At 37.3% G+C, this 25,392-nt stretch overlaps 1 protein-coding gene across 1 annotated transcript; it reads right to left on the reverse strand.

Annotated features, from left to right (window-relative positions):
* Positions 1-278: 278 nt before the first annotated feature.
* On the reverse strand, positions 279-23,403 carry LOC127979037 (chromodomain-helicase-DNA-binding protein 4-like). The gene is made up of 41 exons (XM_052584146.1): positions 23,127-23,403; positions 22,616-22,741; positions 20,638-20,759; positions 18,609-18,839; positions 18,405-18,523; positions 17,241-17,485; positions 16,360-16,484; positions 16,017-16,152; positions 14,952-15,121; positions 14,607-14,840; positions 13,423-13,626; positions 13,086-13,297; positions 12,861-12,992; positions 11,912-12,011; positions 11,623-11,814; positions 11,267-11,467; positions 11,040-11,177; positions 10,813-10,934; positions 9,890-10,063; positions 9,666-9,807; positions 9,403-9,534; positions 8,718-8,835; positions 8,482-8,606; positions 8,284-8,376; positions 8,055-8,193; positions 7,792-7,961; positions 6,697-6,874; positions 6,483-6,569; positions 6,283-6,374; positions 6,067-6,200; positions 5,184-5,328; positions 4,881-5,043; positions 4,360-4,460; positions 3,521-3,746; positions 3,347-3,409; positions 3,098-3,262; positions 2,468-2,576; positions 2,226-2,358; positions 1,952-2,147; positions 1,706-1,869; positions 279-520 (listed from the first exon to the last, which is right to left on the reverse strand). Exons 2-41 carry the CDS (start codon positions 22,668-22,670, stop codon positions 509-511), a joined length of 5,799 nt encoding a protein of 1,932 aa, XP_052440106.1. The 5' UTR covers positions 22,671-22,741; positions 23,127-23,403; the 3' UTR covers positions 279-508.
* Positions 23,404-25,392: the final 1,989 nt, after the last annotated feature.

Below are 25,392 nucleotides of genomic sequence, written 5' to 3' on the forward strand. Positions count from 1 at the left end.
AATCCAACATTAAGTTATTTTAACTTTAAATCATCACTTTCAGATAAATATGACGACTCTATCTATAGAAAAAGTAATCTTGTCTAAATCAGGAGAGAAAGATGCACAGATCAAACACTGTTGTTTTTAACTCGGCTGTTTGGACTGGTTCTGATGGCACCCATTCGCTGCAGAGGATCCACTGGTGACCAAGTAATGTAATGCTACATTTGATGAAGAAACCAATCTCATCTACAATAATACTACACCGTAAATACAACATGAATAAAAGGAACGGAAGCCTTTTTTATTGAACATTTTTATTGAGGTCCCAAAAACCATCATCAACAATATTATGTAAACAATATTAATTAGGAAAATAATAAAAACAACAGCTCAAATATCCACAAGCCCCCAGGTTTGAGCGGACAGTACGAGGGGTGTGAGTTCAAGCCAAGACGAGATATCATGTGCAATCAGGAATGTAGACACTGTGTGCAGCGCTCGGTGGACTGGCGTCTGCTGCAGGCTACTGCTGGACCTGGCAACGTGAAAATAGCCAGTTAATAACAGAGCAAAGATATACGACATCTGGAAGGAAACACTGCAGCATGAGGCTTTCAATTCAATATTCAGTCTAAAATACAGAAAGTGCCTAAAACATTGACAAAGTCATTTTTACTATTTTATTTCTGTACTTGTTACAGTCTATAATATATGTATTGATAGATGTGACATTGAGCTCAATTTAGACGTTACATAACCTTTTTAATCCGTCGACTGTTAAAAAAAAAAAAAAAAAAAAAAAAAAAAAAGACCATATCCAGTTACTATATCCTGTCCAACCTCATATTTAACTTCGAAACACTCCCTAATTCAGAGCATGTCAAGTTAGTTTTTCCACGGTCAATTTAGAAACTGAACGATTTCTCTGAAAACATTACTGGTGACTCTTTTACAGAGTTAATATGTAACATATCTACAATATACAAGTAGCAATAATCTCCTTGTATAGTTATCAACTTAAAAAAAAAAAAATGTTAGCGTTTTATTTTTAATCATAAATAGTTTTTTCATTACTGTTGTGGATTTTTGTTTCCACTTAGTCTTTCCTCATATTTTTAAAAACTAAATTATATAAATATCACATGTAAAAAAAAATGGATTAAAAACATTTTTACTTTTATTTTTTACCAACACCTTTTGAAAAAAAATATTTATTTAGCTTATTTAGTTGGACTTACGAATGATTGAAAATATATATTATTTATATAGTCATAATAAATACAAATATATACATACAGTAAAATACACATGCAATAAAATACATTGTTTTTCTCTAATATTTTCTAAAAATGTTCTAAAACTTGGTTTATGTGTTTACACATTTCAAAACTTATAATTTTTAAAATAGTCTTTTTAGTTGCATTTAAAAATCCTAATTGAACCCTACACTTTAAAGAAATGAATAAATACTAAAATGTTAATTTTATATTAAATAAAATTTGTTCTTGTGTAGTTTTTATTTTTACATTCATATTTTTATATACACAAAACTTAAAGATGAAAGCTATCTGTATCCATCCAACTCTACATACACACACACCTTAAAAAGGACATATAAATCTAATGCATAATTCAGATTGCAAACAGCCACAACTATAGCCTATAAAATCTGACCCAGTCCAAGCGTAGCTCCCAGCAGAGCGGGCAGGTGATTGTGTACCTGCTGAGACTGTGTGTCTGGTCCTCTGCTGGCCAAACGGCTGAGAATGTTTCTTTCAGACATCTGCAGCCTGACGGCGACGGGAGGTATCCTGGCGATGGTTGCCGGTAGACGAGTGACATCCGCTTTCATGTCACTGAGCAACTCTTCGAGCTGTTTCAGTACTGTCAGAAACACATACAAGAAAGCAGTGAGCGTCAGCTTCGATGATGTGTGTGTCAGAAGCTCAGAGGTCAGATGATGCACCTTTATGTAGGACGGCGTTGGCAGGTTTGTTTCCAGACATGGATTCCTTGCTCAAGTGCTGGTGGGACTCGGCCAGACACTCCACTTCACTGAAGCGTGTGTTGAGAGCCATGGAGGGGTGAGAGGGGTCTTCAGTCATGTTCAGATACGCAGCTCTGCGCAGCTGTTCTTCAATCACCAGAGCCTGCTCAAGCAGCTGCAGGAGACACAGAACAACGCTCTTACCAACATCTTCACTTATGTACGAGGAAAAAGTCTGTTCTTTTCATAATACCTTGAATCTTCTGGCCAGAAACTTGTTCTTGATCTCCAGGAAGTTTCCTCTGTTGATCTCTCCCTTGAAGGGTTCGTTGAGAATGGCGAATCTGATGTCATTCTGAATATCTTGCCAACGAGCGTAACCGTGTCTGAGACGGTGAGTTGAGGAAGATCTCATGCTCTGCTCGTCACTCAACACATCTGAAAGACACGTGTACACTGAAAGCAGCGTTCATGTTTTCTTGTGTTTAAGGATACTGTATGATGCCAGCGAGCAGCCAGTAGTCGTGGCGCCGATGCCAGATCTCGTTGGTCTTCTTGGTGACTGTAGCGGCTCGTTCCTCATTCTGCCACAGGGAGTGTAATTCTGGAACAAAAAAAAGAGAGTTTAGTACAAATGCTCAAACGTATGGCATGTTGGAATCTAATTCTGTCATGACTGATAGAATTCTGCCTCTTTAGCATTTAATAATAATGTTAAAAAAAAAAAAAATAAATAAAATAGTTACAATATTTAAAAGTTAAAATAAATTAATCAAATTAAATTAATAATATAAAAAAATCAATAGTTAATTAATATGTAATATATTAATTAATGGCCAATACAACACTAATAGCTAATGTAAATAGTAAAAATAAATAAATAAATAAATAAAATGAAGTTGAAGTAGTTAAAGTAGTTTTAATTGTTTAAAAAACAATAGATTAAACAAAATTAAGAGTTCAAATAAATTTAAAAAACGCTAACTTAAGTTACTTCTCCAAAAACTAGTCAGATAATCAATTCCAAATTTTTGGGTCATAATGTCTAAAACATCTTCACCTAATTACTTGTGTTCTAAAACTAGTACAAAACCTGAGACAGACCGTCTGAACAGGAGATCTTACCGGTAAATCCTCCGTCTGCGATGTTGAACATGAAGCGTGTTTTGGCTTTCTTCCTCTCTTCAGCTGCTGCTGCTCCTGCGGCGCTGTCTTTGGCACTCTCTCCGTTCTGCAGTTTTCCTGCTTCCTCCGTCTTACTGGATTCCTTCTCATCCTTCTGACCTGGAGCTATTTGAATGACAAAGTTAATAAAGTGTGTTGGTCAGATCCAGAAACTACCTAAGATTTCAAATCCATTCTGGTGGCACAGACCTTTCTTCTCATCTGTAACAGGGGTAGTGTCCATCTTTTCAGGTTCATCTTCCTTCTTTTCTCCTGAAAAAAAAAAAAAAATAGCTACTTTATGTTCAGACCAAATACATTTTTGACCCCATTCAACCCTGAAAACCCATATTGTTTCGGGTTTGAAATGCCATTTATGTTCACCTTTGGCGTCTGAAGTTTCTTTCTCAGCCTCGGATTCTTTGGGCTTGCTGTCGATGTTCTTCTCATCAGCGTCTCCAGACTTCTCTTTCTCTTCCTCATCTTCCTTCCCATCTGCCTTTTCTCCCTCTGAAGAGGATTCAGGTGTTTTGTCCCTCTCCTCTTTGTCTTTGCTTTTGTCTTCAGAAGCAGAGGAAGCTTCTTCATCTTCATCAGGAATGGCGATGACCTTTTGATAAAAAGAAATAGAATTGGCTTATTAACAAATAAAAATCATCTAACCTCACACACGTTGAAATAATCAGCGAAATCTAAATTTACAAAACCTTGACAAAGCGAACTTTCTAGACAAATTAATTCAAGCTGTTAAACATCTTCAAACTACCACTGGTCCACGACAAGCTCTCTTTTTCATAGAAATCTCTATTTCTATTCTTCTGTTCAATTCGTCAAGGTCAGACACGAGTAAAAAATGAACATACAGGAGAGGCTGCTTTATAGTAGAAACAGAAATTGTAATTCCAATTGAAACAGACAGGTTTTTTTATGTTTAATACTGCTTGTTTTAAAGCAATCTATTGCATAAATACAAATTATGTGATGACTGGAGTGCTGAATTTCAAGCTGCTGCCATCGCTATGATCAGATGCTTTCTTAACTGCTGTTTTCTCTCCAGTCATATTTGTTGTGCATTTATTTCATTAGTGAGTCTTGTTAGTAAGTTGTTCCCTAACAGTTATCACAGCTTTTTATTTTAATCCCAAAGTGAAGGACAAATAAAGAACTTCACCTTAAGTGTATCAGGCTTTAAACAGATCCACAAAATGTTTGTTTGTACTCACTTCATTGTCTTTATTCTCACTTGCGTCCTTTTCACCGTCTCCATTTTTCTCCTTTTCTTTATCGTCATCTTTTCCACTATCTTCTGCTTTGGAAACACCTTCTGTAGAACAAACAGGCGTATGTTTAACAATCTGCCTCAAAGCCGGTTCACACCGAGCGTGATGCTTAAAAAGCGAGGTGAATCACTGACAAACGTTGTTTTCACACCAAGCATGAAACGTTTGATTGCCTTGTAATTCATGCCTGCACGCTAGGTGAAGACGATCAGCAATGCATTTTTTTATGCATCGTATATGGATATAAAATCATCTGCTGCTCAATATATAGCATTAAATTAAGCCAAATAAAGTTTGAATAGGCCCATAGGGATCTATTGATTCTTTTCAAAAGCATCATGTGAAAGTGAACCGCACCAAAAAAAAAAAAAAAAAATGAACATTGTATTTGATCCAGACCAAAGCAAGTGAACTTTCGGACTTTCCTGGTGTGAACACTCCCTTATATGTGGCATATGTGGTACCTGGAGCAGGTGTGTTGGGCTGAGTGTCCGCTGGAGTGCCCGTAGAGGGCGTTTTGCCTGGTGAATCAGGCTGACTGCTGGCAGTGGATGCTATTTTATTCTCATTCAGCTCCATCATCCAGGGCAGTGACCACTGACCGTTCACATGCTCAAACTCTTGTACCTGAAAAAAAAGAAGTTATCCAAACACCAACAATTAGACGTCTTTGCAAAATGGATTTTGCCATTCATGAATCTTGCACATTTCATATGATCTGTTTGAAAACTTGGCATCATGTTAACTTCAATACATTACTTATTTACCTTCTTTCTGATCAACGACATCACACCGATACGAGTAAGAACGTGTTGCCGCGACAGTCCCTCCCGGGGAACGCCATCGGCAAAGCTTTCAGCACCATCTGCACCAGGCTCACACAAGTGACGCATAAAGAGCGAGACGTAAGCCCTGAGAGAAAGGACATGGACAATACCATGAGAACCAGTTCATACATCCAAGACACCCAGAGTATGAGTATTTGGCTAGGATTTTATGTATTTTTTAGGAGCCTTTTGCTCATTGATAAAAGACAAAAAATATTTTACCTGAAAGTAACAAAAGACATATTTTCCATTAAATGTAAATATATTCTTATACACTACTGTTTATAGATTTTATGCTTTTGAAAGGAATTTCTTATGCTCACAAAGACTGCATTTATATAATCAAAAATACAGTAGCAAAAATATAGCAATACTGTAAAATATTACAACTTAAAGTAACCATTTCTATTTGAATAAATAACTTAAAATAATGTATTAATGTGATGGAAAGCAGAATTTTTAGCAGCCATTACTCTAGACTTCAGTTTGATTAAATTAATGCATCTTTGCTAATGAATTAATACAAATAAAAAAAAAACTGTAGTGCAAATTTGTATTTTTATTATGATGAAAACACAAAAAGATTTTAGGACTCTAACTATGACTTGCAGTTTTTGTAAAAAAAAAAAAAAAAAATTATATATATATATATATATATATATATATGGTCAGAACCTTAAAATACTTACAAAACCCAAAAGAATAAAGTTAAGTCAAGAACTGATGACATTTTGCACAGTGTGAAACTAAAATAAATCATAGTCATAGTTGATACACAATATTTGTAAGCTAGTAAACAATCACTAAATGAGCTCAAACTTACTTGAACTCCCTCTCTGATTTGCCACGCAAGTCTCTGACTAGCCACTGGGTGGTGAAGGCGTCCTGAGGTGGCATCCCATAACGCATCACAGCGTTCAGGAAGGCCTTCCTCTGACGAGCATTGAAACCCAACACCTGCCAAATTTAGTGTTTTAGTATGTAAAACTAAAAAAACAGGAGCTCAAGAAAACCCAAATCCCAGGTCTCCTTCCCTCACCTCAATGTTGCCGCTCACTCTGGCCAGCAGGGGGGGCAGGGGTTTGTCTTTGTCATTTCGGAGGCCTTTTCTGTTGGGTCGCCGTGAATTGGCTGCAAGTAGACCGTGAAAAATTGGACTCAGAAAAGGGGTTTAAACATTTGAAAATGTTTCAGTTTAAAAAAAAATCCTTTGTTTGATCATCGTCACGCTTGTCTCACCTTCTGATCGTTCGTCAAAGTCCTCATCTCCTTCCTCTGAAGCAACAGAGTAATCCGATTGGCCATCAGACTGATCATCCTGCCAGTCTGTAACCAAACAAGAAACATGATTAACAGTTAAACTTAAAAGCACTTTTGAATGCTGTTTATATAAACCCGGGACAAAACCCTGCGAGTGTGGTTTATAGTTTAACAGTGCTAGCACATCTCTCACCTCTGTCCTCCTGAGAGCCGTCGTTGTAGTTGACCTGTTTGCGGATTCGCTTGCCCTTGCCCAGATTACGAGCCAAATCCTCCTGCTGCTGCTCGTAATGGTGTCTGAGCAGTTTCTCCCAGTAATCTGGATCCACACTCTCCTCCTGCTTGATGATCTCCCGCTGAACTTCCTCTTCCTGAGGGAGAAGACAGGAAGAAGTGAAAACGTTAGATTTCCTTTTGGCCAAAAAACATGGTAAAAAAAAACTACATGTTCAACCATATTATGGAAGACACATGACCAAAGCACAACATGTCATAGCATGTGTGACAAAAACTAGGCTTATGGCATATTTTCCATTAAAAATTGTGATTGGCATTTAATATGCAAAAACAAAAGCATTAAAAACAAAAATAAATTCTAGGTTTGCTGTGCTTGTTTGTAAGACTTGTATGACAATTTGGCCAAAAACTGATTAAATAATCAATCGAACTATTAACAAAAAATAAAAATAAAATGGTTACTGCTACAATTACTAAATTAAATGCTACAATATAAATGCCATTTCAGAAAAATAAAAAATAAGAATATTATTATATACAAATTAATAATATAGAATAATCAGGCATTTCTAAATATATATATATATATATATATATATATATATATACAAATAATGATAGCTTTACTTTACAGAATACTATAACTATAATATATAAATTAGTATTTATTTTTAAACATTAAAGCCCAAATCACTATTGTATTATTTCACTGTAAAATGACTAAAGACAAATATTAAAAATGAAAAACCCACAATGTAATTGCAAATTACAAATTACAATACTGATATTTATGTCGGTCTTCATTTTCATTTAAGCTTTTATTTTGGCAGAAAACAGCAGGAGACTTTAAAGTTTCTCTTTTGTTGAGAACACGAGGTTTATAAGTGCTTCTCATTACACACACCTGAAGATGGTTGGAACATATCGCATTCCCAAAAAGCATGTTATGAGCAACACTAAGTCATATCACGATGTTGCTTTAATTGCTGATTAATGGTCTACTCCTACAGCCAGCTGTTATCCCACACGTCCCAGCAGCCCCCACACTCACCGCCTCCTCCTCGTCCTTGACCACATACTGAGCCACTTTGAAGGAGCTGAGATACTCGTTCATGCTCTGGATCTCGGTGTCGTCTGTGGCGTCCTGGTTCCGATCCAGCAGCCGGTCGATAGCTTTGTCATCATAGTGAATCACACTGCTGTCCTCTTCTTTATTCTCTCCTGAACAGACAAACACCACCAGTTTCAACGTCGCTTCTTTAAGTGAGAGATTGTGTTGGTATAAACTAAAGCAGTGTGTAACTCCAGCCACACCTTCTCCCTCGTCTTTGAAGAGCTCCTCTGTACCAAACTTGAGAATGTCATCAAGCTCCTGTTTGGACATCGAACCGGTCTTTGAGCCCAGTCCGGGACGCACAACCAAATGAGTCAACATCATCTTCTTCTTGGCCACCTTGAGATTAAATAAAAGACCAATCAGTTAAGATTCAAAACACACATACACAAAAACAAAAGTGTGCGTCATAGAAAAATTGCTGTGTACCTGAGTAATTCGCTCTTCTACAGAGGCTTTGGTCACAAAGCGGTAGATCATGACTTTCTTGTTTTGACCAATCCTGTGAGCTCTGCTGAAGGCCTACAAGAGAAACCACCAAGCACCAGTGGAGATGAATTCACCGAGTCAGATCTCAATATAAGATTTGTCTTGTATCAGACATCCACTGCTGAGTCCTGATCTCACCTGAATGTCATTGTGAGGGTTCCAGTCGGAGTCATAGATGACGACGGTGTCTGCGGTTGCCAGATTGATACCCAGACCACCGGCTCTGGTCGACAGCAGGAAAGCAAACTGGGGAGCACCAGGAGCTAATGCAGGAAAAACCTCATTCATTATGACACTTAGAGACCGAGTATAAACAGAGCAAGGAGAACAAATGTACAAACCACATCGGTTACATAGCAAACATCTGGTCTCACCATTAAAGCGGTCAATGGCTTCCTGTCTCATGCCTCCCGTGATACTGCCATCAATGCGCTCATATTTGTAGCCCTCGTTCTCCAGGAAGTCTTCCAGCAGGTCCAACATTTTGGTCATCTAGACAAGAGGGACAAAACATCTCATACTCCTGCTGTGCATTATACGCATTTTTGTCAATCAAAACCAAAAATACGGTAAAAACAATAATAATTTTAAATATTATTTACATTTAAAATAAGTATTTACTATTAAATATATTTTAAAATGTTATTTATTCCTGTGATGAATGTTCAGCATCATTACTCCAATTTGAGTCATCAGAAATCATTTTAACATGCCATTTTGTTTCTAAATATCACTGTTAAAAGTTTAAGCTTTATATTTTTGGCAAAAAAACGCTTTTTCTCCAGGATTCTTCGATGTTTAGAAAAAAAAAAAAAAAAACACTTATTTAAAATATTATTTTTTTGCAACATTATGCATGTTTATTGTCACTTATTAATTTAACGTTTCCTTGCTAAATAAAAGTATTAATAAAAAAATCTGGCCTTTAAATGGCAGTATAAATATTTAATACCTATTCATTTTTACTTTTATCGATATAAATAAATTATAATAATGAGAGAGAGTATAAAATCCAATATAGATTTTTTTTTTTATCCTAATAAATAAATGCTGTCTCACCTGAGAGAAGATGAGCACCCTGTGTCCGCCCTCCTTGAGTCTCCGCATCATCTTCTGCAGCAGCAGCAGTTTGCCAGAAGATTTAGTCAAGGCACTGCCTTCGTACATCCCATTGGGCAACTTGGCAGCTTCCTGTTTCACACAGCCAATCAGACGACATCTCAATCATCCCAATTTCATCAATATGCAAATTACTCAACTATCACATAATACGACACATTATTGGTCTATAATTAAAGCCACGGAAAAAGAAAGGCCTGTACCGTAGCAGCAACAGGGAAGAGATAGGGATGATTACAGCACTTCTTTAGATCCATGACGACGTTCAGTAGAGAAACCTGGTTTCCTCCACCGCGAGTGTTCAGAGCCTCAAAATTGCGGGTCAGGATGAACTTGTAATATTTCCTGGATTCACAGATAAAGGATTCAGAAACTTTGGCTCCTGTGACCTACTCATCTACTCGTCTATTCCTCATCACACACTCACTTCTGCATGGGGCTGAGCTCGACTCGGACGATGAGCTCCGTTTTGGAAGGCATGTGCTTGAACACGTCAGCTTTGAGTCTCCTGAGCATGTGTGGTCCCAGCATGTCGTGAAGCTTTTTGATCTGGTCCTCCTTAGCAATGTCGGCAAACTCCTCCAAGAAACCCTCAAGATTACTGCACAATAAGAGAGAGAGAGAGAGAGAGAGAAAAGAGGGATAGAGAGAACGAGTGAGCGAGAGAGAGTGTAATTTATGTCTGTAGATACCCAGGGGGCCACCAGATGGTGCTGAAGGCTTCCATTTGAAATGTTTTTCAAGAACAGGATTTCATTTTTGTCCATAAAGCTGCAGATTTTTAAAAGTATTAATTTATGCTTCCTTATAACTTATAAATATTCAAAAATAGTTGAATAGAATAGTGCATGCTTCTTGGAATGGAGTTTTCTATTACCACTGTTGTGTTATATTACAAGTTTCACATACTGTTAAAAAAAAATGCCTCAATGTAAATGTTTTTTTTGTCACTGGTTTTATGTAAAGCAGCTCTATAACATTTTTGAAGCTCTTTACAAACAAATTTACATTGAAAAGATTTCTATTACATTATCTGCAAAAATAATAATAATAATAATATTTATAAACAAAAATATAATAAGATCATTTTTATTTGTTGTTTAAAATATATAACATGCACGGTGAGATTCATTGAACTTTTATTTCAGTAATATTATATAGGTCTTTCGAAGTCATGTTACATACACAAAATTACAAATTATTTTAAAACAACTAAATTGTATATACTTTTGCACGTTAATACAATTAATAATTTCTTAGACAATTATTTATATGTAATACCAAGACATGATATTACGAAGAATTTCAAGAGCGCGTGACCTTGCGATGTGAAACGAATCAGAAACGCACCTGAATCTCTCTGGGGTGAGGAAGTTGAGCAGATGGAAAAGCTCTTCTAAGTTGTTCTGTAGAGGAGTTCCAGTCAGCAACAGCTTGTGCTGCAGCGGGTAGTTGTTCAGCACCCTGAAAAACTACACAAAACACCACAGCAAAGCATTAACACCCCAAACCACCACTAAGATCTACCAATCAGTCACTTTACTACATCATTATTGCATCATCTATGTTGGTCTCACCTTTGACTGATTATTCTTCAGTCTGTGGGCCTCGTCAACTACCAAACAAGCCCAGTCGATGGAGCCCAGAACAGCCGTGTCGATAGTGATCAGCTCATAGGAGGTCAGCAGCACGTGGAACTTTACAGAGGCTTCTTTCTGCGTGAGCATGAGGAAACATTCACTCCATCACTGCAAGAGACTTACGACTCTTTAACCGAAAGAGCAGTTTTCACACTCAAACTGACCTTCATCTTCGAGGGTTTCTTGCCACCGCGGATGGCGTTGTTCTCAAAGGAGAACTCATTTTCTCTGATGACAGATCTGCTGTCTTTGTCTCCGACGTATGTGACCACATACAGATCCGGCGCCCACATTTCAAACTCTCGCTCCCAGTTAATGATGGTGGACAGGGGGGCACTCACCAGGAACGGACCCTTCGAATGACCCTGGGGAACGAAGACACCAGCGTTTTAAAACTGAATAAATATGAGATTCTATACTAAGGTAGTATCATAATATTCAACATTACATTTTAACATTGCCATCACAGGAATAAATTATATTGCATAATACATTCAAATAAAAGTATAAAGCCACACACCTCTTTATACAGTGAATAGAGGAACACAGCAGTCTGCACGGTCTTTCCCAGACCCATCTCGTCTGCCAGGATGGTGTCTGTTCCCTGAGCCCAGGAGAAGCGGAGCCAGTTGAGCCCCTCCAGCTGGTACGGATGCAGCGTCCCGCCCGTAGCATCCAGATAGTCTGGCTGACGGTCAAATTTAATAGTGGGCTACAGGAGGATAAGAAGTGGGTTTTAGCCATTGATGAGCAAGTGAATGGTGCAGCTGGAAGTAATGTGTGGGACCAAAACAATGAAGCTCACTTACATCCACCACGGGGTTATCTGGAGGGCGGTCCAGTTTCCGCATCTTTCCTTTGAACTTCATCTTCTTTCCTGGTTTACCTTCATCACCCATCATCAAACCCCTTTAACAGAAAAACAAAAACAAAATTATGAATCTGATCAATATGTGCTTTTTCTTGCACTTTCTGGTCTATAGGCCTAAATATTTCACATTTTGTGTTAAGTTTACGGTAATGAATACTTACATTAAAAGTAAAAGTTAAATTAAAAGTACTTAAATTAAAAGCTTTTTCATATTCTTTTGTATAACTTTCACTGGCTTTAAAACATTTTCTTACATACCAAAAGCTAATAAACTATTTGTTATTTAAAATAGGTGTAAAAAAAAAAAAAAAAAAAAAAAAAAAAAAAGTATTAGACAAAAACACTTTCAAATTTTCTTCCAGTTTAAGTTGAAGCATTAAAACTACTGGAAATAATTTTAAATTACAAAAAAAAAAATTACTAAAATTGACCTGAAACAATATTATTAAATATTATAAAAAGGTACTTCAGACCATGGATATAAAAGCCAAAATAAAAAAATAAACCTAAATAGCAATATTAAAAGAAAAACAATTCCAACGCCAAACTTAAAATGAAAACTGATCATATATTTTAAAAACCCAATGCAAAGCATTAATAAATTATAATAGTACATAAAAACAAATAAACTAAAATAAAAATAAAACGAGACCTAAATATCAATATTTTAAACCTGAAGTCACAAAAGCACATAAAATCACTAGAATTAAAATGAAAAGTAAAAATAGTCAAAACTATAATAGCATGTAAATGATATTAAAACAACATTGTCGTGAATGTCAAATGTATAATAAAGAGTTTCAGTATGTTACTTCACATTATTCTGGAAGTTAAATCTCTGATGTTTTGTGATGCTTTATCAGCAGTGGCCGTGCACATGTAAATACCTGTGGTTCCAGTACTGCAGTTTGTAGGTGTCAAACTCTGGTATATCCATATCCTCTGCTTCCCAGGTGGCTTGATCATATGTCAGATCCCTCCACTTGATGAGGTAGTGACAGTTATTCTTCTTATCCACACTGAAAAAAATAAAACACAAGAGGTACGACGTGAGCAAAGCCATGAAACTGATCCAAAGCGATTCAATCCAAAGTTGTTGAAGCTCATCTCACCTATGGTTCAGGATTCGGTGAATCATCATCCACTCCATCTTAATGCCGAAGCGGTAGTACTTCTCCTCCATCCGAGCATAGGTGGGGTCTTTCTTCTTCCTCTTGTCGCTCTTCTCCTCTTCTCCATCAACGCCGAAGTCTACAGGTGGGGGTTCGTCCATGTCGTTCTTGCGCTGGTAGTTTCTGAACATCACCTGACAGTGCATCTCCAGCTAGAGGCAGTGAGAGAAGACGCGGGACAAGATTAGGACCAAAGCAAACTAATCGAGTGTGAATTCAGCCTGAATCTGGATTCAGAATGGGATTTTGAGACCACAAGAAGAACCAGTGCAGGTACCTGCAGCTCAGAAACCCAGGAGCAGTGCCAGTAGGACATATTGTGCCATTTAACGAAAAACTCCCTCTCAGGGCGACCAGCCAGCGGAGTGGGGTCGGGCGCATTAGCTGGGAGGTCACTGGGCCGCGGCACGGGGGTCGGGGGAGGAGGTTCACTCCAGCGCCAGGTCAGAATCTTCTGCACCTTACCTTTCAGTGCGGGACACTGGAGGGAAACAACGAGGTTTAAATTACTTCATGATACACAAAGCAAAGGGAAGTTTCAACGTGGAAAGACTCAAACCTGTATTTCTTGTATACATTATCAAAAAAATCAAAAGCTATATATATATATATATATATATATAAAATTGGACAGAAAAACATAATATCCATACATTACTTATACCAATACTCATTTTTCTTAAGAATATTTAAATGATCAAAACTAGGTTATTTGTACATTTGAATCCCAATTATTTACAAAAATATAAATTCTAAATTTTAATATATACACATGTCTAAATAATTATAAAGAAGTTTTTTTTTCATATTAGAGTATCAATTGCATTTACTTGTGCTACTTTTATTTGAATATCATTTATTATCCCTGTATATTATATTAGATTTGCATTACAGTATCTTTGCGAAGTAGGCAATTTGTACATGCTATAAGTCTAAAAAAAAAATTTAAATGTATATAGTAATTCTATTATACATTTATATCAAATTTATAAGTATTAGTTATATTTACATATTAATGTTATATATATATATACACACATCTATTTGAGTCCCAATAACATCTACACTTACATACTGTATTTATTATGTAATATTAGATTTATGAAAATGTAAATATTAATCGCATTATCCTACTATTCAAAAGAACACTATTTGTACTGAATCAAACTATTTTGTAAATATAATTTGCATTTATAATTATATTTTATTTTGGTAGAGCATTTATATTTCTTCTATTATTTACAGTCATCTAAAAATATTATAGTACTATGCACATATATCTTGCAAAATATTTTAATGGTATAACACACATTTGTATGCTATTTGAGTCTCCGACAGGCGTTTTGCTGCAGTGACATTAATGATAAATCATTGAACTGATCAGTCGATTATGACATCTTTGGAAAAGTTGACCGTGTCACATATGACCCCTATTTCAAACTTGCAATGCGGTTGACTCACAGTGCAGCGAGGGCAGATCCATTCTCCGTTGGGAATCTCGGGCAGCGGTGGGTTCAGGCAGTGGATGTGGTACGACGAGGGGCAGGAGTCACAGCACAGCAGCTCTCCGCCGTCCTTACACACCCTGCAGAACTCCATGTGATGGTCGTCCTCCTCCGCCTCACCTACCACCTCGTTATCCTCCTCGCCGTCTGACGCGTCCTCACGAGCCTCCCACTGGATGCCCATCTTCTCCTGAAAGAGGAAGAGATGATGCACATCAGGGCTTGACATGCAGCTCTTTGGAGGGAACCAAACATTTACTGCTGCTGCAGTGTTAGGTTGAACTCATGTTGGTTCACTCACACAGTGTGGGCAGCTCCAGGTGCCCTCCGGTGCTTTCTCCATATCAGGGTCCAAGCAGACCATGTGATACGCTCGTGGACAGGTGTCACAGAGAATGATCTCTCCTCCCTGCTGACAGACCTCACAGTAATCCTGATGATCCGTCTCGTATCCATCACCATCATCATCACCTAGCAGAGCAAGACAGAGGATACATGAATGACTGATAGTACGACACGGAAATACAGAATACAGTCATAAAAATTGACAGAAAAACTGTATAACACAATGTTACACCACTTCAAGTAATTTTAACAGGAATTAACAGTAATATTGTACCATTTCTTCTTAAAGTATTAATACAATTAAAACTTTGTTTTAAGGAATATCACTTTTTTTCTTCCATGTTTTAGTTTTAACAGTAAACATCTGTCATTTAGCATTGCTTGCAAAAAAACTAAAAGAAATGTTACATTTTCATGTAAAAACAGAATCGCTATTGAATTGTTAATGTTTTAAACCTTCATTTGATTCCCACTGTTTGTGATACATTTATATTGAATCATAAAGAAATACTAAAAAAGGCACAACACAATTTCAGAAGAAAAATAATTTCATTGGGACATTTCTTTTTTTTAAAAAGATTCAACTTAACACTGCATGAACTCAATAGATCAGGTATACATTTCTGATAAGAAACATAATAATAAAATGAAATCATTAAAACTAGAAAAATTTTGAATAAAAAAAAAGTAGTTCAGAAAAATTCAAATGGGGGGAAAAAAAATATATTTGGGAGAAGAAAAAGAAAATAAAACTGATTTAATTTTAATTTTTAGAGGAGGATATCTATTTCACAAACATTTCACTCTAGGGTTTCCAAATATTCCCAACAGTTTTAGTATATACACAAGATGCACAGTTTTCCAAATCAGTTTTCTCACAACTGCAACCAAAACTAGAAAATCTTTGGTCTCCTCAGGTGCTCTGTGAAGGGGTTATGATGTAGACCAGGCCTTTTCTTGTCCTGTATAAGACTATTAGTTATCCACCAGCACATGCAGAGAGAGAACACAAGATCCTCACCTTTTTTCGTCTTCTTTTTGGGCTTCTTTTTAGTGCTGCTGCGACTACTGCGGCTATTTGATCCATTGGAAACCAACACACTGTTCATACTGCCATCATCAAAGTCACTGTCCACGTCCACATCGTCCTCTTCACTCTGAAAAAGACAGTTTGAAATAAAAAGAGAGACTGAGGCAGAGAGAAAATGCACCGTGAGCCTGATAAATGACCAGAAAGTGACTCGGATGTCATTAGCAAGATGCTAGGTTTAAAATTAGAGCCGAGGGAAGTAAAAAACAATATGGTTCGTGGAAAAAGGTTAAAAGATAAGTGCAAGAGTAAGCTGGAAAAAGCAGGTTCTTACAGATGAGCGTTTCCTCTTGCTGTTGAAGCCTCCGAGTTTGATCTTCAGAGGAGCAACCTTTTTGGTCTTCACCTTCTTTTCTTGAGGTTTGGGAGCGGGTTTGGACTTCTTGCGTGCATTGGGACCTGAAATGCGCAGGAGTTAGCATAATATTTCAATGCAGCACGCAAACAATTAGGGGTTAAGAACTCCTACATCACAAATAAACCCTGTTAGCATGTAAAAAGCATGTTGTTTCGTTGGATTTCTGAAGGATCTTGTGACAATGAAGACTGGAGTAATGATGCTGAAAATTCAGCTTTGCGTCACAAGAATAGGTAACACATTTAAATAGAAAACAGCATTTTAAATTGTAATAACAAATGCATGCAGCATTGGTGAGCATAACTAGACTTCTTCCAAAAACATTAAACTTTACAGACCCCAAACTTATGATCACATTTCTTAAATTTGCATTCACATACTTTGAAGATGTTCAAGTTTTCTGCACCAAAACAAATAAGCATTCCATGTTTGCTTTCCTTTTTTGCACATGTAATGAGCAAGAGCAGTCTACTGTTGGGTTACACAAGTACCCCATTTTTAAATAATAGCTTCTCGGAAACCAATATAATGTGACAAGATCACGATTTAAAAACAATCTACGGTGAAATGAGCTTCACAGCACAATGTAGTTGATGCAAAAGATTAAGGAAACCATTATTCCTCAACACAGCGGAAAAGCAACTGCTGAATGTCCATAATAATCCTGTTCAGATGAAATGCACAAATCAAACAAACACTGGGGAAAACAGCTGCTACAGCTACAACCGCTCACTCACATGGTGAAAAACCAATCAGACTAACACAAACTGGGAGAATGGAAACAAGTTTGCACCCACCCTTGCCCTCTTTTGTCTTGGCCTTGCGTAAGGGAGCTGCTGGTGTGGACTCGGCACTGATTTGGGCTCCGGTTGCAGCGGCTGCTGCTTCAACAGTTACAGTGGCACTCGCGGCCGCCAGGGCTGTGGTGGCAGCAGCCGAGCCCCGCAGAGGGTTGTTAGTGCTGAACTCCCTCCACTTGGCTCCCAGAACCATCATCATTTTGGAAACAGCGATTTTGGGGTTCTTGGCAGCGATCAGAGGCCTGTGAGATTGTAGGAAGACATAACGGCTACAATTTAGAGGGAGATCCATTTAAATTGTATTGCCATCAATCCCGTATGGGATTAAAGCCAACAACATATTCCAGACCTGCACATTTTAACATCATGCAGCACTTCACACAAGTCACCTTTATTTATCTAGACATTGATTCAATACACATCGTTTCAGAGCTATATAGCACACTTCTGCAAACACCGTTAAATACGAGTCAAAGCAGCTCTAAATAAAGATAATAGTGTCTTTATTTAGCTCAAGGTTAACACTGATTCAGCAACTCTGTACAAGTTCAGAAACTATGAAAAGTTCAGCTCTACATAAGATACAGGGGTGACTTTTTTTTAGGCTCAAGCTTAAGTTTTGTTCTCATCTGATGTCAGTATAGTCGAATCAGTAATATAGTTCACCCAAATAGCAGCCATTGACTTCCATAGTATAATGCATTGCTGGTCGTCTTTACCTAGCGTGCAGGTGTGAATTAGCACACGTTTTATGCTCTGTGTAAAAGCAATGTTCGTCGGGGAATCACCTCATTTTTTGACTTCGAAAAAGCAACATACTATTGTCAGAGCAGACATCAAGTTATTTATGACCATGATGGGCAATTATTGGAAGTTATGAGATACATTTCTCATATGTTCACAAATAAAAAAGCAGCAGTTTTATAAAATCAGCATAAAACATTTTCATGCTTTCTTTCATGAAACAGCTTCTCAAAAGAGAAAAAAAAGCAGGGTGGGACTTTTTAAAATTGTTAAACATTGTGAGGGCACATGTAATGTTGTGCACAGCTAAATCATTTATAATAAACACTTCAGTATTACATAAAAAAAAGAACTGCCAATTTTGTTTTAATGGTGACGTTCAGTGATTTTTCTCATGTGTGGATGATGCACTCATACCGGACGAACTGGCTGAAGGCTTTGTAGTTGGTCAGAGTCCTATAGTCTTCCTCGGTGAAGACATGATCGATGTCCTCCATACCCCAGGTATCCAAAAGCTGAGAGGAACTTTTTGGCTCCTTGAAATAAGTTCAGAAAAACACGTCTTATAGAACTGAGAGATTCAATTTATATTTACTTTGCCATGCAGTTAATGTCACTCACAGCATCATCGTCATCATCCTCGTCTTCCTCTTCCTCAGGTTCTCTCCGTTTTGAAGTGGCTGAGTTTCTGTCGGCACCAGAGCTGCTTCTTTTTTTGTCTTTTGTGGTGCTGGCTCTTTTCTTCTTTTTCCTGCCAGGTGTATAGTCACTACCCTCGCTTTCTGAACGGTCTTCTTCACCGTTGTCCAGATCAGGGCCTTCCACTGGCTCCGGAGAACTGACACCGATATCCTGGAGAACAAACACGACGTACATTTGATCAGTTTTGGATGCTGGTAGAACACTAGACCATTGTCCACAACAAGATCTTAGGATAAAGGTTTGTATTAATGTATAATACTATTCAAATATTGTCATATGATTTTTAAAGCATTTAATTAATCTAAAGTGACAGGAAAGACCCCTATGTGTTAATGTTACAAAGCTTTTTTATTTTACAAAAATGCTATTCATTTGAAATTTCTATTCAAAGAATCTGGGGGGGGGGGGGGTAAAATAACTATCTACAAAAATATCAAAACAACAGAACTTTTTTCAGCATTGATTAAAATAAGAAGCATCAAATCTGCAAATTAGAATGATTTCTGAAGGATCATGTGACACTGAAGACTGGAATAAATTTGGCTGTGCCATCGCAGGAATAAAATATATTATTAAAATACAAAGCAGTTTTTTGTCAATTGTAATAACATTTAAAAATATAAAAGGCTTTACTGTATTACTTTTTATCTTCTTTTAAAACAATTCTGAAGGTGCGTTAATTTTTTTAATGTACAAATATCTAATGTATATAAACATTAACAAAGCCATAAAATCAGCGGGCACAACTGTAAAATAATTAACAAAATGTTTAACTAAAATAGCTTTAAATGTAATCGTGCATGAAATATCAACTACCCAAAAACATAAAAAATAGAGGCAATAAATCAATTTGTTATTAGATGATTTACTGCAAATTTTTATTTTGAAGAATGTATTCATTTAATTTAACAGCAGCCAATCGTACATTTTTCTACAGTTTTTAATGTAAAAACATCAATAAAAAAACAACAACAACAACACAAAAGCAGCCTAGTAATCATTTTAGGATTACTCTAGCATTAAAGCTGCAGTAGGGAACTTTTGACGCTCCAGCGGTTAATAAACAGAACTGCTTGCGTCTTGCGGAAGAACATCGTAGCCGGAACTACTTCTCTCTGTTTATGTCTATGAAGAATCACAAAGGTACTGGGTTACTCCGCCGCGTTACCCCCGAAGCAATCTAAAATAGTCCGAATATAAACACTTATTATAGGTGCACCCTAGTGATTCAGGACAAGCTAAAAACACGGTTTGGAAAATGCATTCATGGTGTACTCGCTTATTATATACATTTTTCTACATTTTGAACACAAACAAAGTTACGGACCGCAGCTCTGATTGGTTGTTTTTTACCGGGTTGTTTTTTAAAAATATTTTTTTACAAAAGTTCCCTACAGCACCTTTAACTACTATTGTCCATTATGACAGTAGTGCAACGGTCTCAAACAAGCAAAAGTCCCATCGAAGTCCCCAAAGAGTCCTTTCAACAACCACTTATGACATTACAAGAACCAGTTTGCAATCTTTACATTAAATGACTAAAACCTGACTATTTTATATTGCGTTCAATATTTACAAAAATAAAGGGATCACTTGACCAGTTAGTCGAGCATCATATTTAGCAGCACAAATGAAATGTTGAAATTTGGATGGTAGACTACATGGCTGTTTTACAACAAAAGCACTTCGTCTATTGAACACAACAGCAGATATTATTAACGAAGCAGTCGGATATTGATTCAGTGGCTAAAAAATGGAATTATGTACCTTTGATATTAACAGTCATTAGTACATGTTATCCCATTTGCGGCGCCAGTTAAATTGCTCTGTTTCTCATTAAGACACTGTGGGGGAGGTTTCTAATTCATAACATAAAGACGGTGAATATTGTATTCTCCGAGGATATCACACACAAACAATATCCACACACACAGAAAAACGCCATTACCTCTCTCCGGGAGCGATTCCTCTTGCTGCCTTTGCTCTCGCGGCTACTTTTTTTGGCTTTCTTCTTCTTTTTCACCTTTGGTGCATCATTTTCTGACAACTCCTCGTCCAGGTCATCCTCATCTGTGAAACAAATACACAAATCATTTAATAAATTATTTACATTTCAATAAATGAAAAACCTTTCTCATTATTATTATTACATTTATTTAAAGTTATTCTTTTTCCCTTTATAAATTATTCTATCCCAGTCATTCGGATAAGAATTGTTCTATAAATATTAGAAAATATAATTTACACACATTGCACTGAGAAATACCTACTCGTCTTAATATTTTAAACTCAAACTTTAAGCCTGAATTTTTATGTGCACATTTAGTCCAGATATTCTGTACATTCACTATGAAATTCTACTGATGCTCCTCATTGTCAGACTGGGACATTACCATTTTAAAAGTAAAATAAATTACCAGTAATTAAAAATGCATTTTGTGAGCATGCAAACCCTGTAACTAGAAAAAGAGCTGCTTGGATTTATCAAAAAAATTCATCAACGCAGTGGGTTGACATTTACATTTAATCTAATAATAGGACAGCAAGAGATTAGTCATCTACAAATCTATTTTAGCCATTTGATCTGGGTCGGTTAAAAATCATCCTGTGCACTATACAGCGAGAAGCGATGTCAATTACACAGTGATCTCAGGATGTATTAAATAACCGAAGAAAAGTCACACAGACAAGTGACCTGAGCATTATAATCAGATACAATATTCTTGGTAAAAGGAGGAATTTAAGGACATTCATTTTATGTCACTTCTAACAGCAGCATATGGCAATGATTTCACTATGTACATTTAGTGAAGTGACACTGCACTGTTGTTATTATTATTCCTCTGTGACTGTAAGTCTTTGACTAAAGTTTCCCATGGATGACAGTAATCTGATAAGATCTTAATGAACTTGCATCAAATTTCATAATGAAAAACAATATACTGGCTTTTCTCCATGTACCATAGTATATTAATATAAAAGCCTCTTTGAGTTGACTAACTGCCCCACAGATACTAAATTAAACACACACGACACATATGAAATCAGAATTTAATTCCTAAAGGGGTTAAAATTAGTCTTAATAATCATGCGAAATAGAAAGTAAGGCATAAATACGAAAATGCACCGAGTATTTTGCTCCATTCAGCACTCAGAATGCCTCCCTTTAACCATTTCCCTGTAAAAACTGGCGTCACATCCGATTTCTGCACACGCTGAAGTGCAAAATCAAAATATTAGACTTAAAAGCAACGTTTTTGGATTTTTCACGGGCAAAATAGAATTTTCGAGCTTGTAAGCTGCAGGCCGAGAGCGCGCGAACAGCCAGAGCGCGAGGACACAGAAAAACCTCACGCGTCAAACTCGCACGCGACTGTTACCGGTAGGCCGCGAAACACCGATACCGGTACAACAACAACATAACACATCTAATGTTACTATAAAACCACCAACACTGCTCAATAAGCTCCTAGATTAGTTTAAACTTAAGTTGTATGCCATGTTTGACTAATATGAAGACATATTATTTGAGTGTGACGGTCAAAAATATCAGGTAAGTCGACGGTTAGCCGCGTAAAAAAACCGGCAAAACAAAACGACGACTAATATCCATCAAGGAGGTGTTACAATGCAAAGTATCCAATAATATAAGATCAATTACTCATAAAGACCACAATTTTGGTTTACTATGGTTTACAAAAAAGAAAACCTCTAGAAGCAATAGCGCTTGTTGTTTCGTTAGCCGAATAAGTTAGCCGCTACTTCGTCGAATAAATGAAGTTTCGCACCAACTGTGAACGTAAAACACGTCATGAATAATTCGTTTAAACATTTCTGTGTTTACATTTCATCCACGGACACCGTAAACCACATCAACAGCGACTAACAGAGTGGAGTTGACCCATCAGTAAATGTAAATATTCTACCTTGCATCATAGACCGACGTTCAAAGTCGTCTCTGTCGTCCTCGCTGCCGGACATATTGTTGATTACAGCAACTGGAGAGGATTGTGAATACTTGTGTGCCGGTTTTCGCCTCCTCTGGTGCCTTCCTGAAGCCGTGGGAGACAGAACATAAAAGAACAATACAAACGGAAGTTAATAGTTACGGTAGCATGCTGATCATAGTGGTCACTCCATGCCAAGAAATCAAGATCCGTGCAAATATATCTAACGATGGTGAACAAATATCATTTGGTTTGATGCAACTGAATAAAAGCATGCTTAAACTTTTAAAATACACGGCTGGAACAAGTTATGGAGATTTAATAGGCCAATGGGGCATGATGTGAGTGAGGCATTAGCTAAACTGGCTAGAAATGCTAACCTGCCAAGTCTCCATAACTTTTAAGATTAATTTGTTTTTACATGCATTCATATGATTTTATAAAAACATAATTAGAATAAATGTAATACAATGTTAGAAAGTGTACTCACACAACTTGACCTCTTCCCTTTTTTCAAACAAATAGCTAATTCAATCCCCACGTTGTACAGGCTCCTTTTCATCAACACTTTCTAATTTCTAATATTCCTGTTTTTAATGAATATGTGGGGAAAGTGTATCCGGCTTATGTTTTTTTCTCAGCTGTAGGATGCACACAACGTCGCAGTTTCTCCTTCTGCCACTTACACCCTTTGCATAGACACAAAGAGATCAGGGGCCAGACATCCCATAATAATCTCCCTCCCATATTCACACATACACATACATACAGACATTCACCCTTCCCCCCACCGCATAGTTACCTTGCAACATACAGACCATAATAACACCCCCCCCCCCCTCCCCACAACCAAAGACAGACCCTCTCTTCCCCATTCCACCGTGCCCTTAGCAACAGTTGCCATGGAGACAGCAACCCCTCCCACCCCGGTGAACATCCCATAATAATAAACATAGTCACTGACATCCCACAATAACCATAACTCCGAAAAAAGAATGAACGGGAACTGAGCCGGAAGAGAGAGAGAGAGAGAGAGAGAGAGAGGGGAAAAAGTCGATTAGTAACTCCTCACCAGCGTGCTTCCTTATTACAGTTCTGTATTTACAGTAGACTGTATAAAGCGCCATATATGATCCAAACTTAAAGTTAGTGCTCTTCAGGCCAATGGCATTTTAGCATGCAACTGTTCTGCACGCATGCAACCAACTTTGGTTTGGGGTCCAAAAATGAGTCCAAATGGCAGATAATACACTCTTAAAATATATATGTTCTTCATTGGCACTAATCTTTCACATCCATGGAACATTTCCATTAAACAAAAGGTTGTTTATAGTGGAAAAAGGTTCTTTAGATTTTTAAAACGTTCTTTAACCCAAGAAAAAAGTGGTTCTTCTGAGAACTCTTCGTTGAAACGTTACTTTGGTAACCAAAAATGGTTGTATGGCATCACTGTTAAAACCCAAATTTGGAACCTTTATTTTTAAGAGTGCATATCTGGTTTTGGGTTTTTAGTTTCAAGGCCATGTTCAAAGACGTTCTACCTCTCAAGTTCAAATCTCTCACTGACGATGCTGCAGTATAAGTGTTTAAAATGGAATGGGCACCATTTGATTGATGCCTTCAGAAGTTATAGATAAGACAATGGGACCCCGTTTGTCCATCTTCACCCCGTTTTCATTCGCCTGGATTTCTTTGCATGCAGATAAATAAATTGACAAACACTAACAGCTTTTGAGGCATGCATCCGTCACAATGCAGCATATATGTATGCACATATATGTAGAAACAAAGGCAATTTCTTGGGTGGGAGGATGGGGAGTTGTAGGAATCATATAGCATAATTACATATCAAAGAAATATAGAGGTGGTCGTCATGACAACCCGCTCAGGCGCACCCCTCCTCCACACTTCAAAGCACCAAATATCCAGTAATATTGTCTCAGCCAAAAGAAAACACAGACCATAATATTCTTCCTGTGCTGGCAGTTGTCATGGCAATAAGCAAGAAAGAGGTGTTTCAGTGTGTGTGTGTGTGTGGGTCTGTCTGTCTTTTGGGGTGGTGGGGGTGTAAGGGAGGGGTTTCAGATTACCGTGGATGCTAAAATGAATACCATAATACTTTTTTTACGCTCTCTCTGGTACTTCCCTCCTCCCCCCACACCGAACCGAACATGACTCCATAACTGGGTGAAAGAGCCACATATGGACACCATCAGAGATGGCTACTGGTAAACTCTTCAGGGACATTGGATTTGACCAAAAAATGAAAGCAATCAGGCCGTGATTTCAATGACTGCGCTCGATCCTTTCTCAAATCACTAACTTTGCTTGTGCAACTATAGTAGGCTTAGTATATTAAATGCCTTTGGGAATACATTTATTTATTTTAGTGCGCATTTGTTTTAAGTGTTCTTAATTCAGAAAAAGAATGTTGCAGTATTAATGTTTCTTAATGCATCCTCTCACATGCAAATCTTCTTCCACAAAGCCAGATTAAAAACACCTAAACATAAAGAGACAAAAATGAACAGTCCCGAATGTGATATTCTTTCTCTCCTCCCCCCTTCAAACCGGCCCCCACCCCTCCCCCTCCCTAATGGCCCAGACATCCCATAATATGCCCGATGACTGCCCCCCCCCTCCCCTAATCTCAGCCGGAACCTAATACTAAATCATGCAAAACTGCATAAACTGTTTTCTGCACAGGCTTACAGGATCATATCTGCAACACTGACTAGAAGTTATCCTTCAGTAGG

This window comes from Carassius gibelio, chromosome B19, assembly GCF_023724105.1.
Source record: "Carassius gibelio isolate Cgi1373 ecotype wild population from Czech Republic chromosome B19, carGib1.2-hapl.c, whole genome shotgun sequence".
Lineage (NCBI taxonomy): Eukaryota > Metazoa > Chordata > Actinopteri > Cypriniformes > Cyprinidae > Carassius > Carassius gibelio.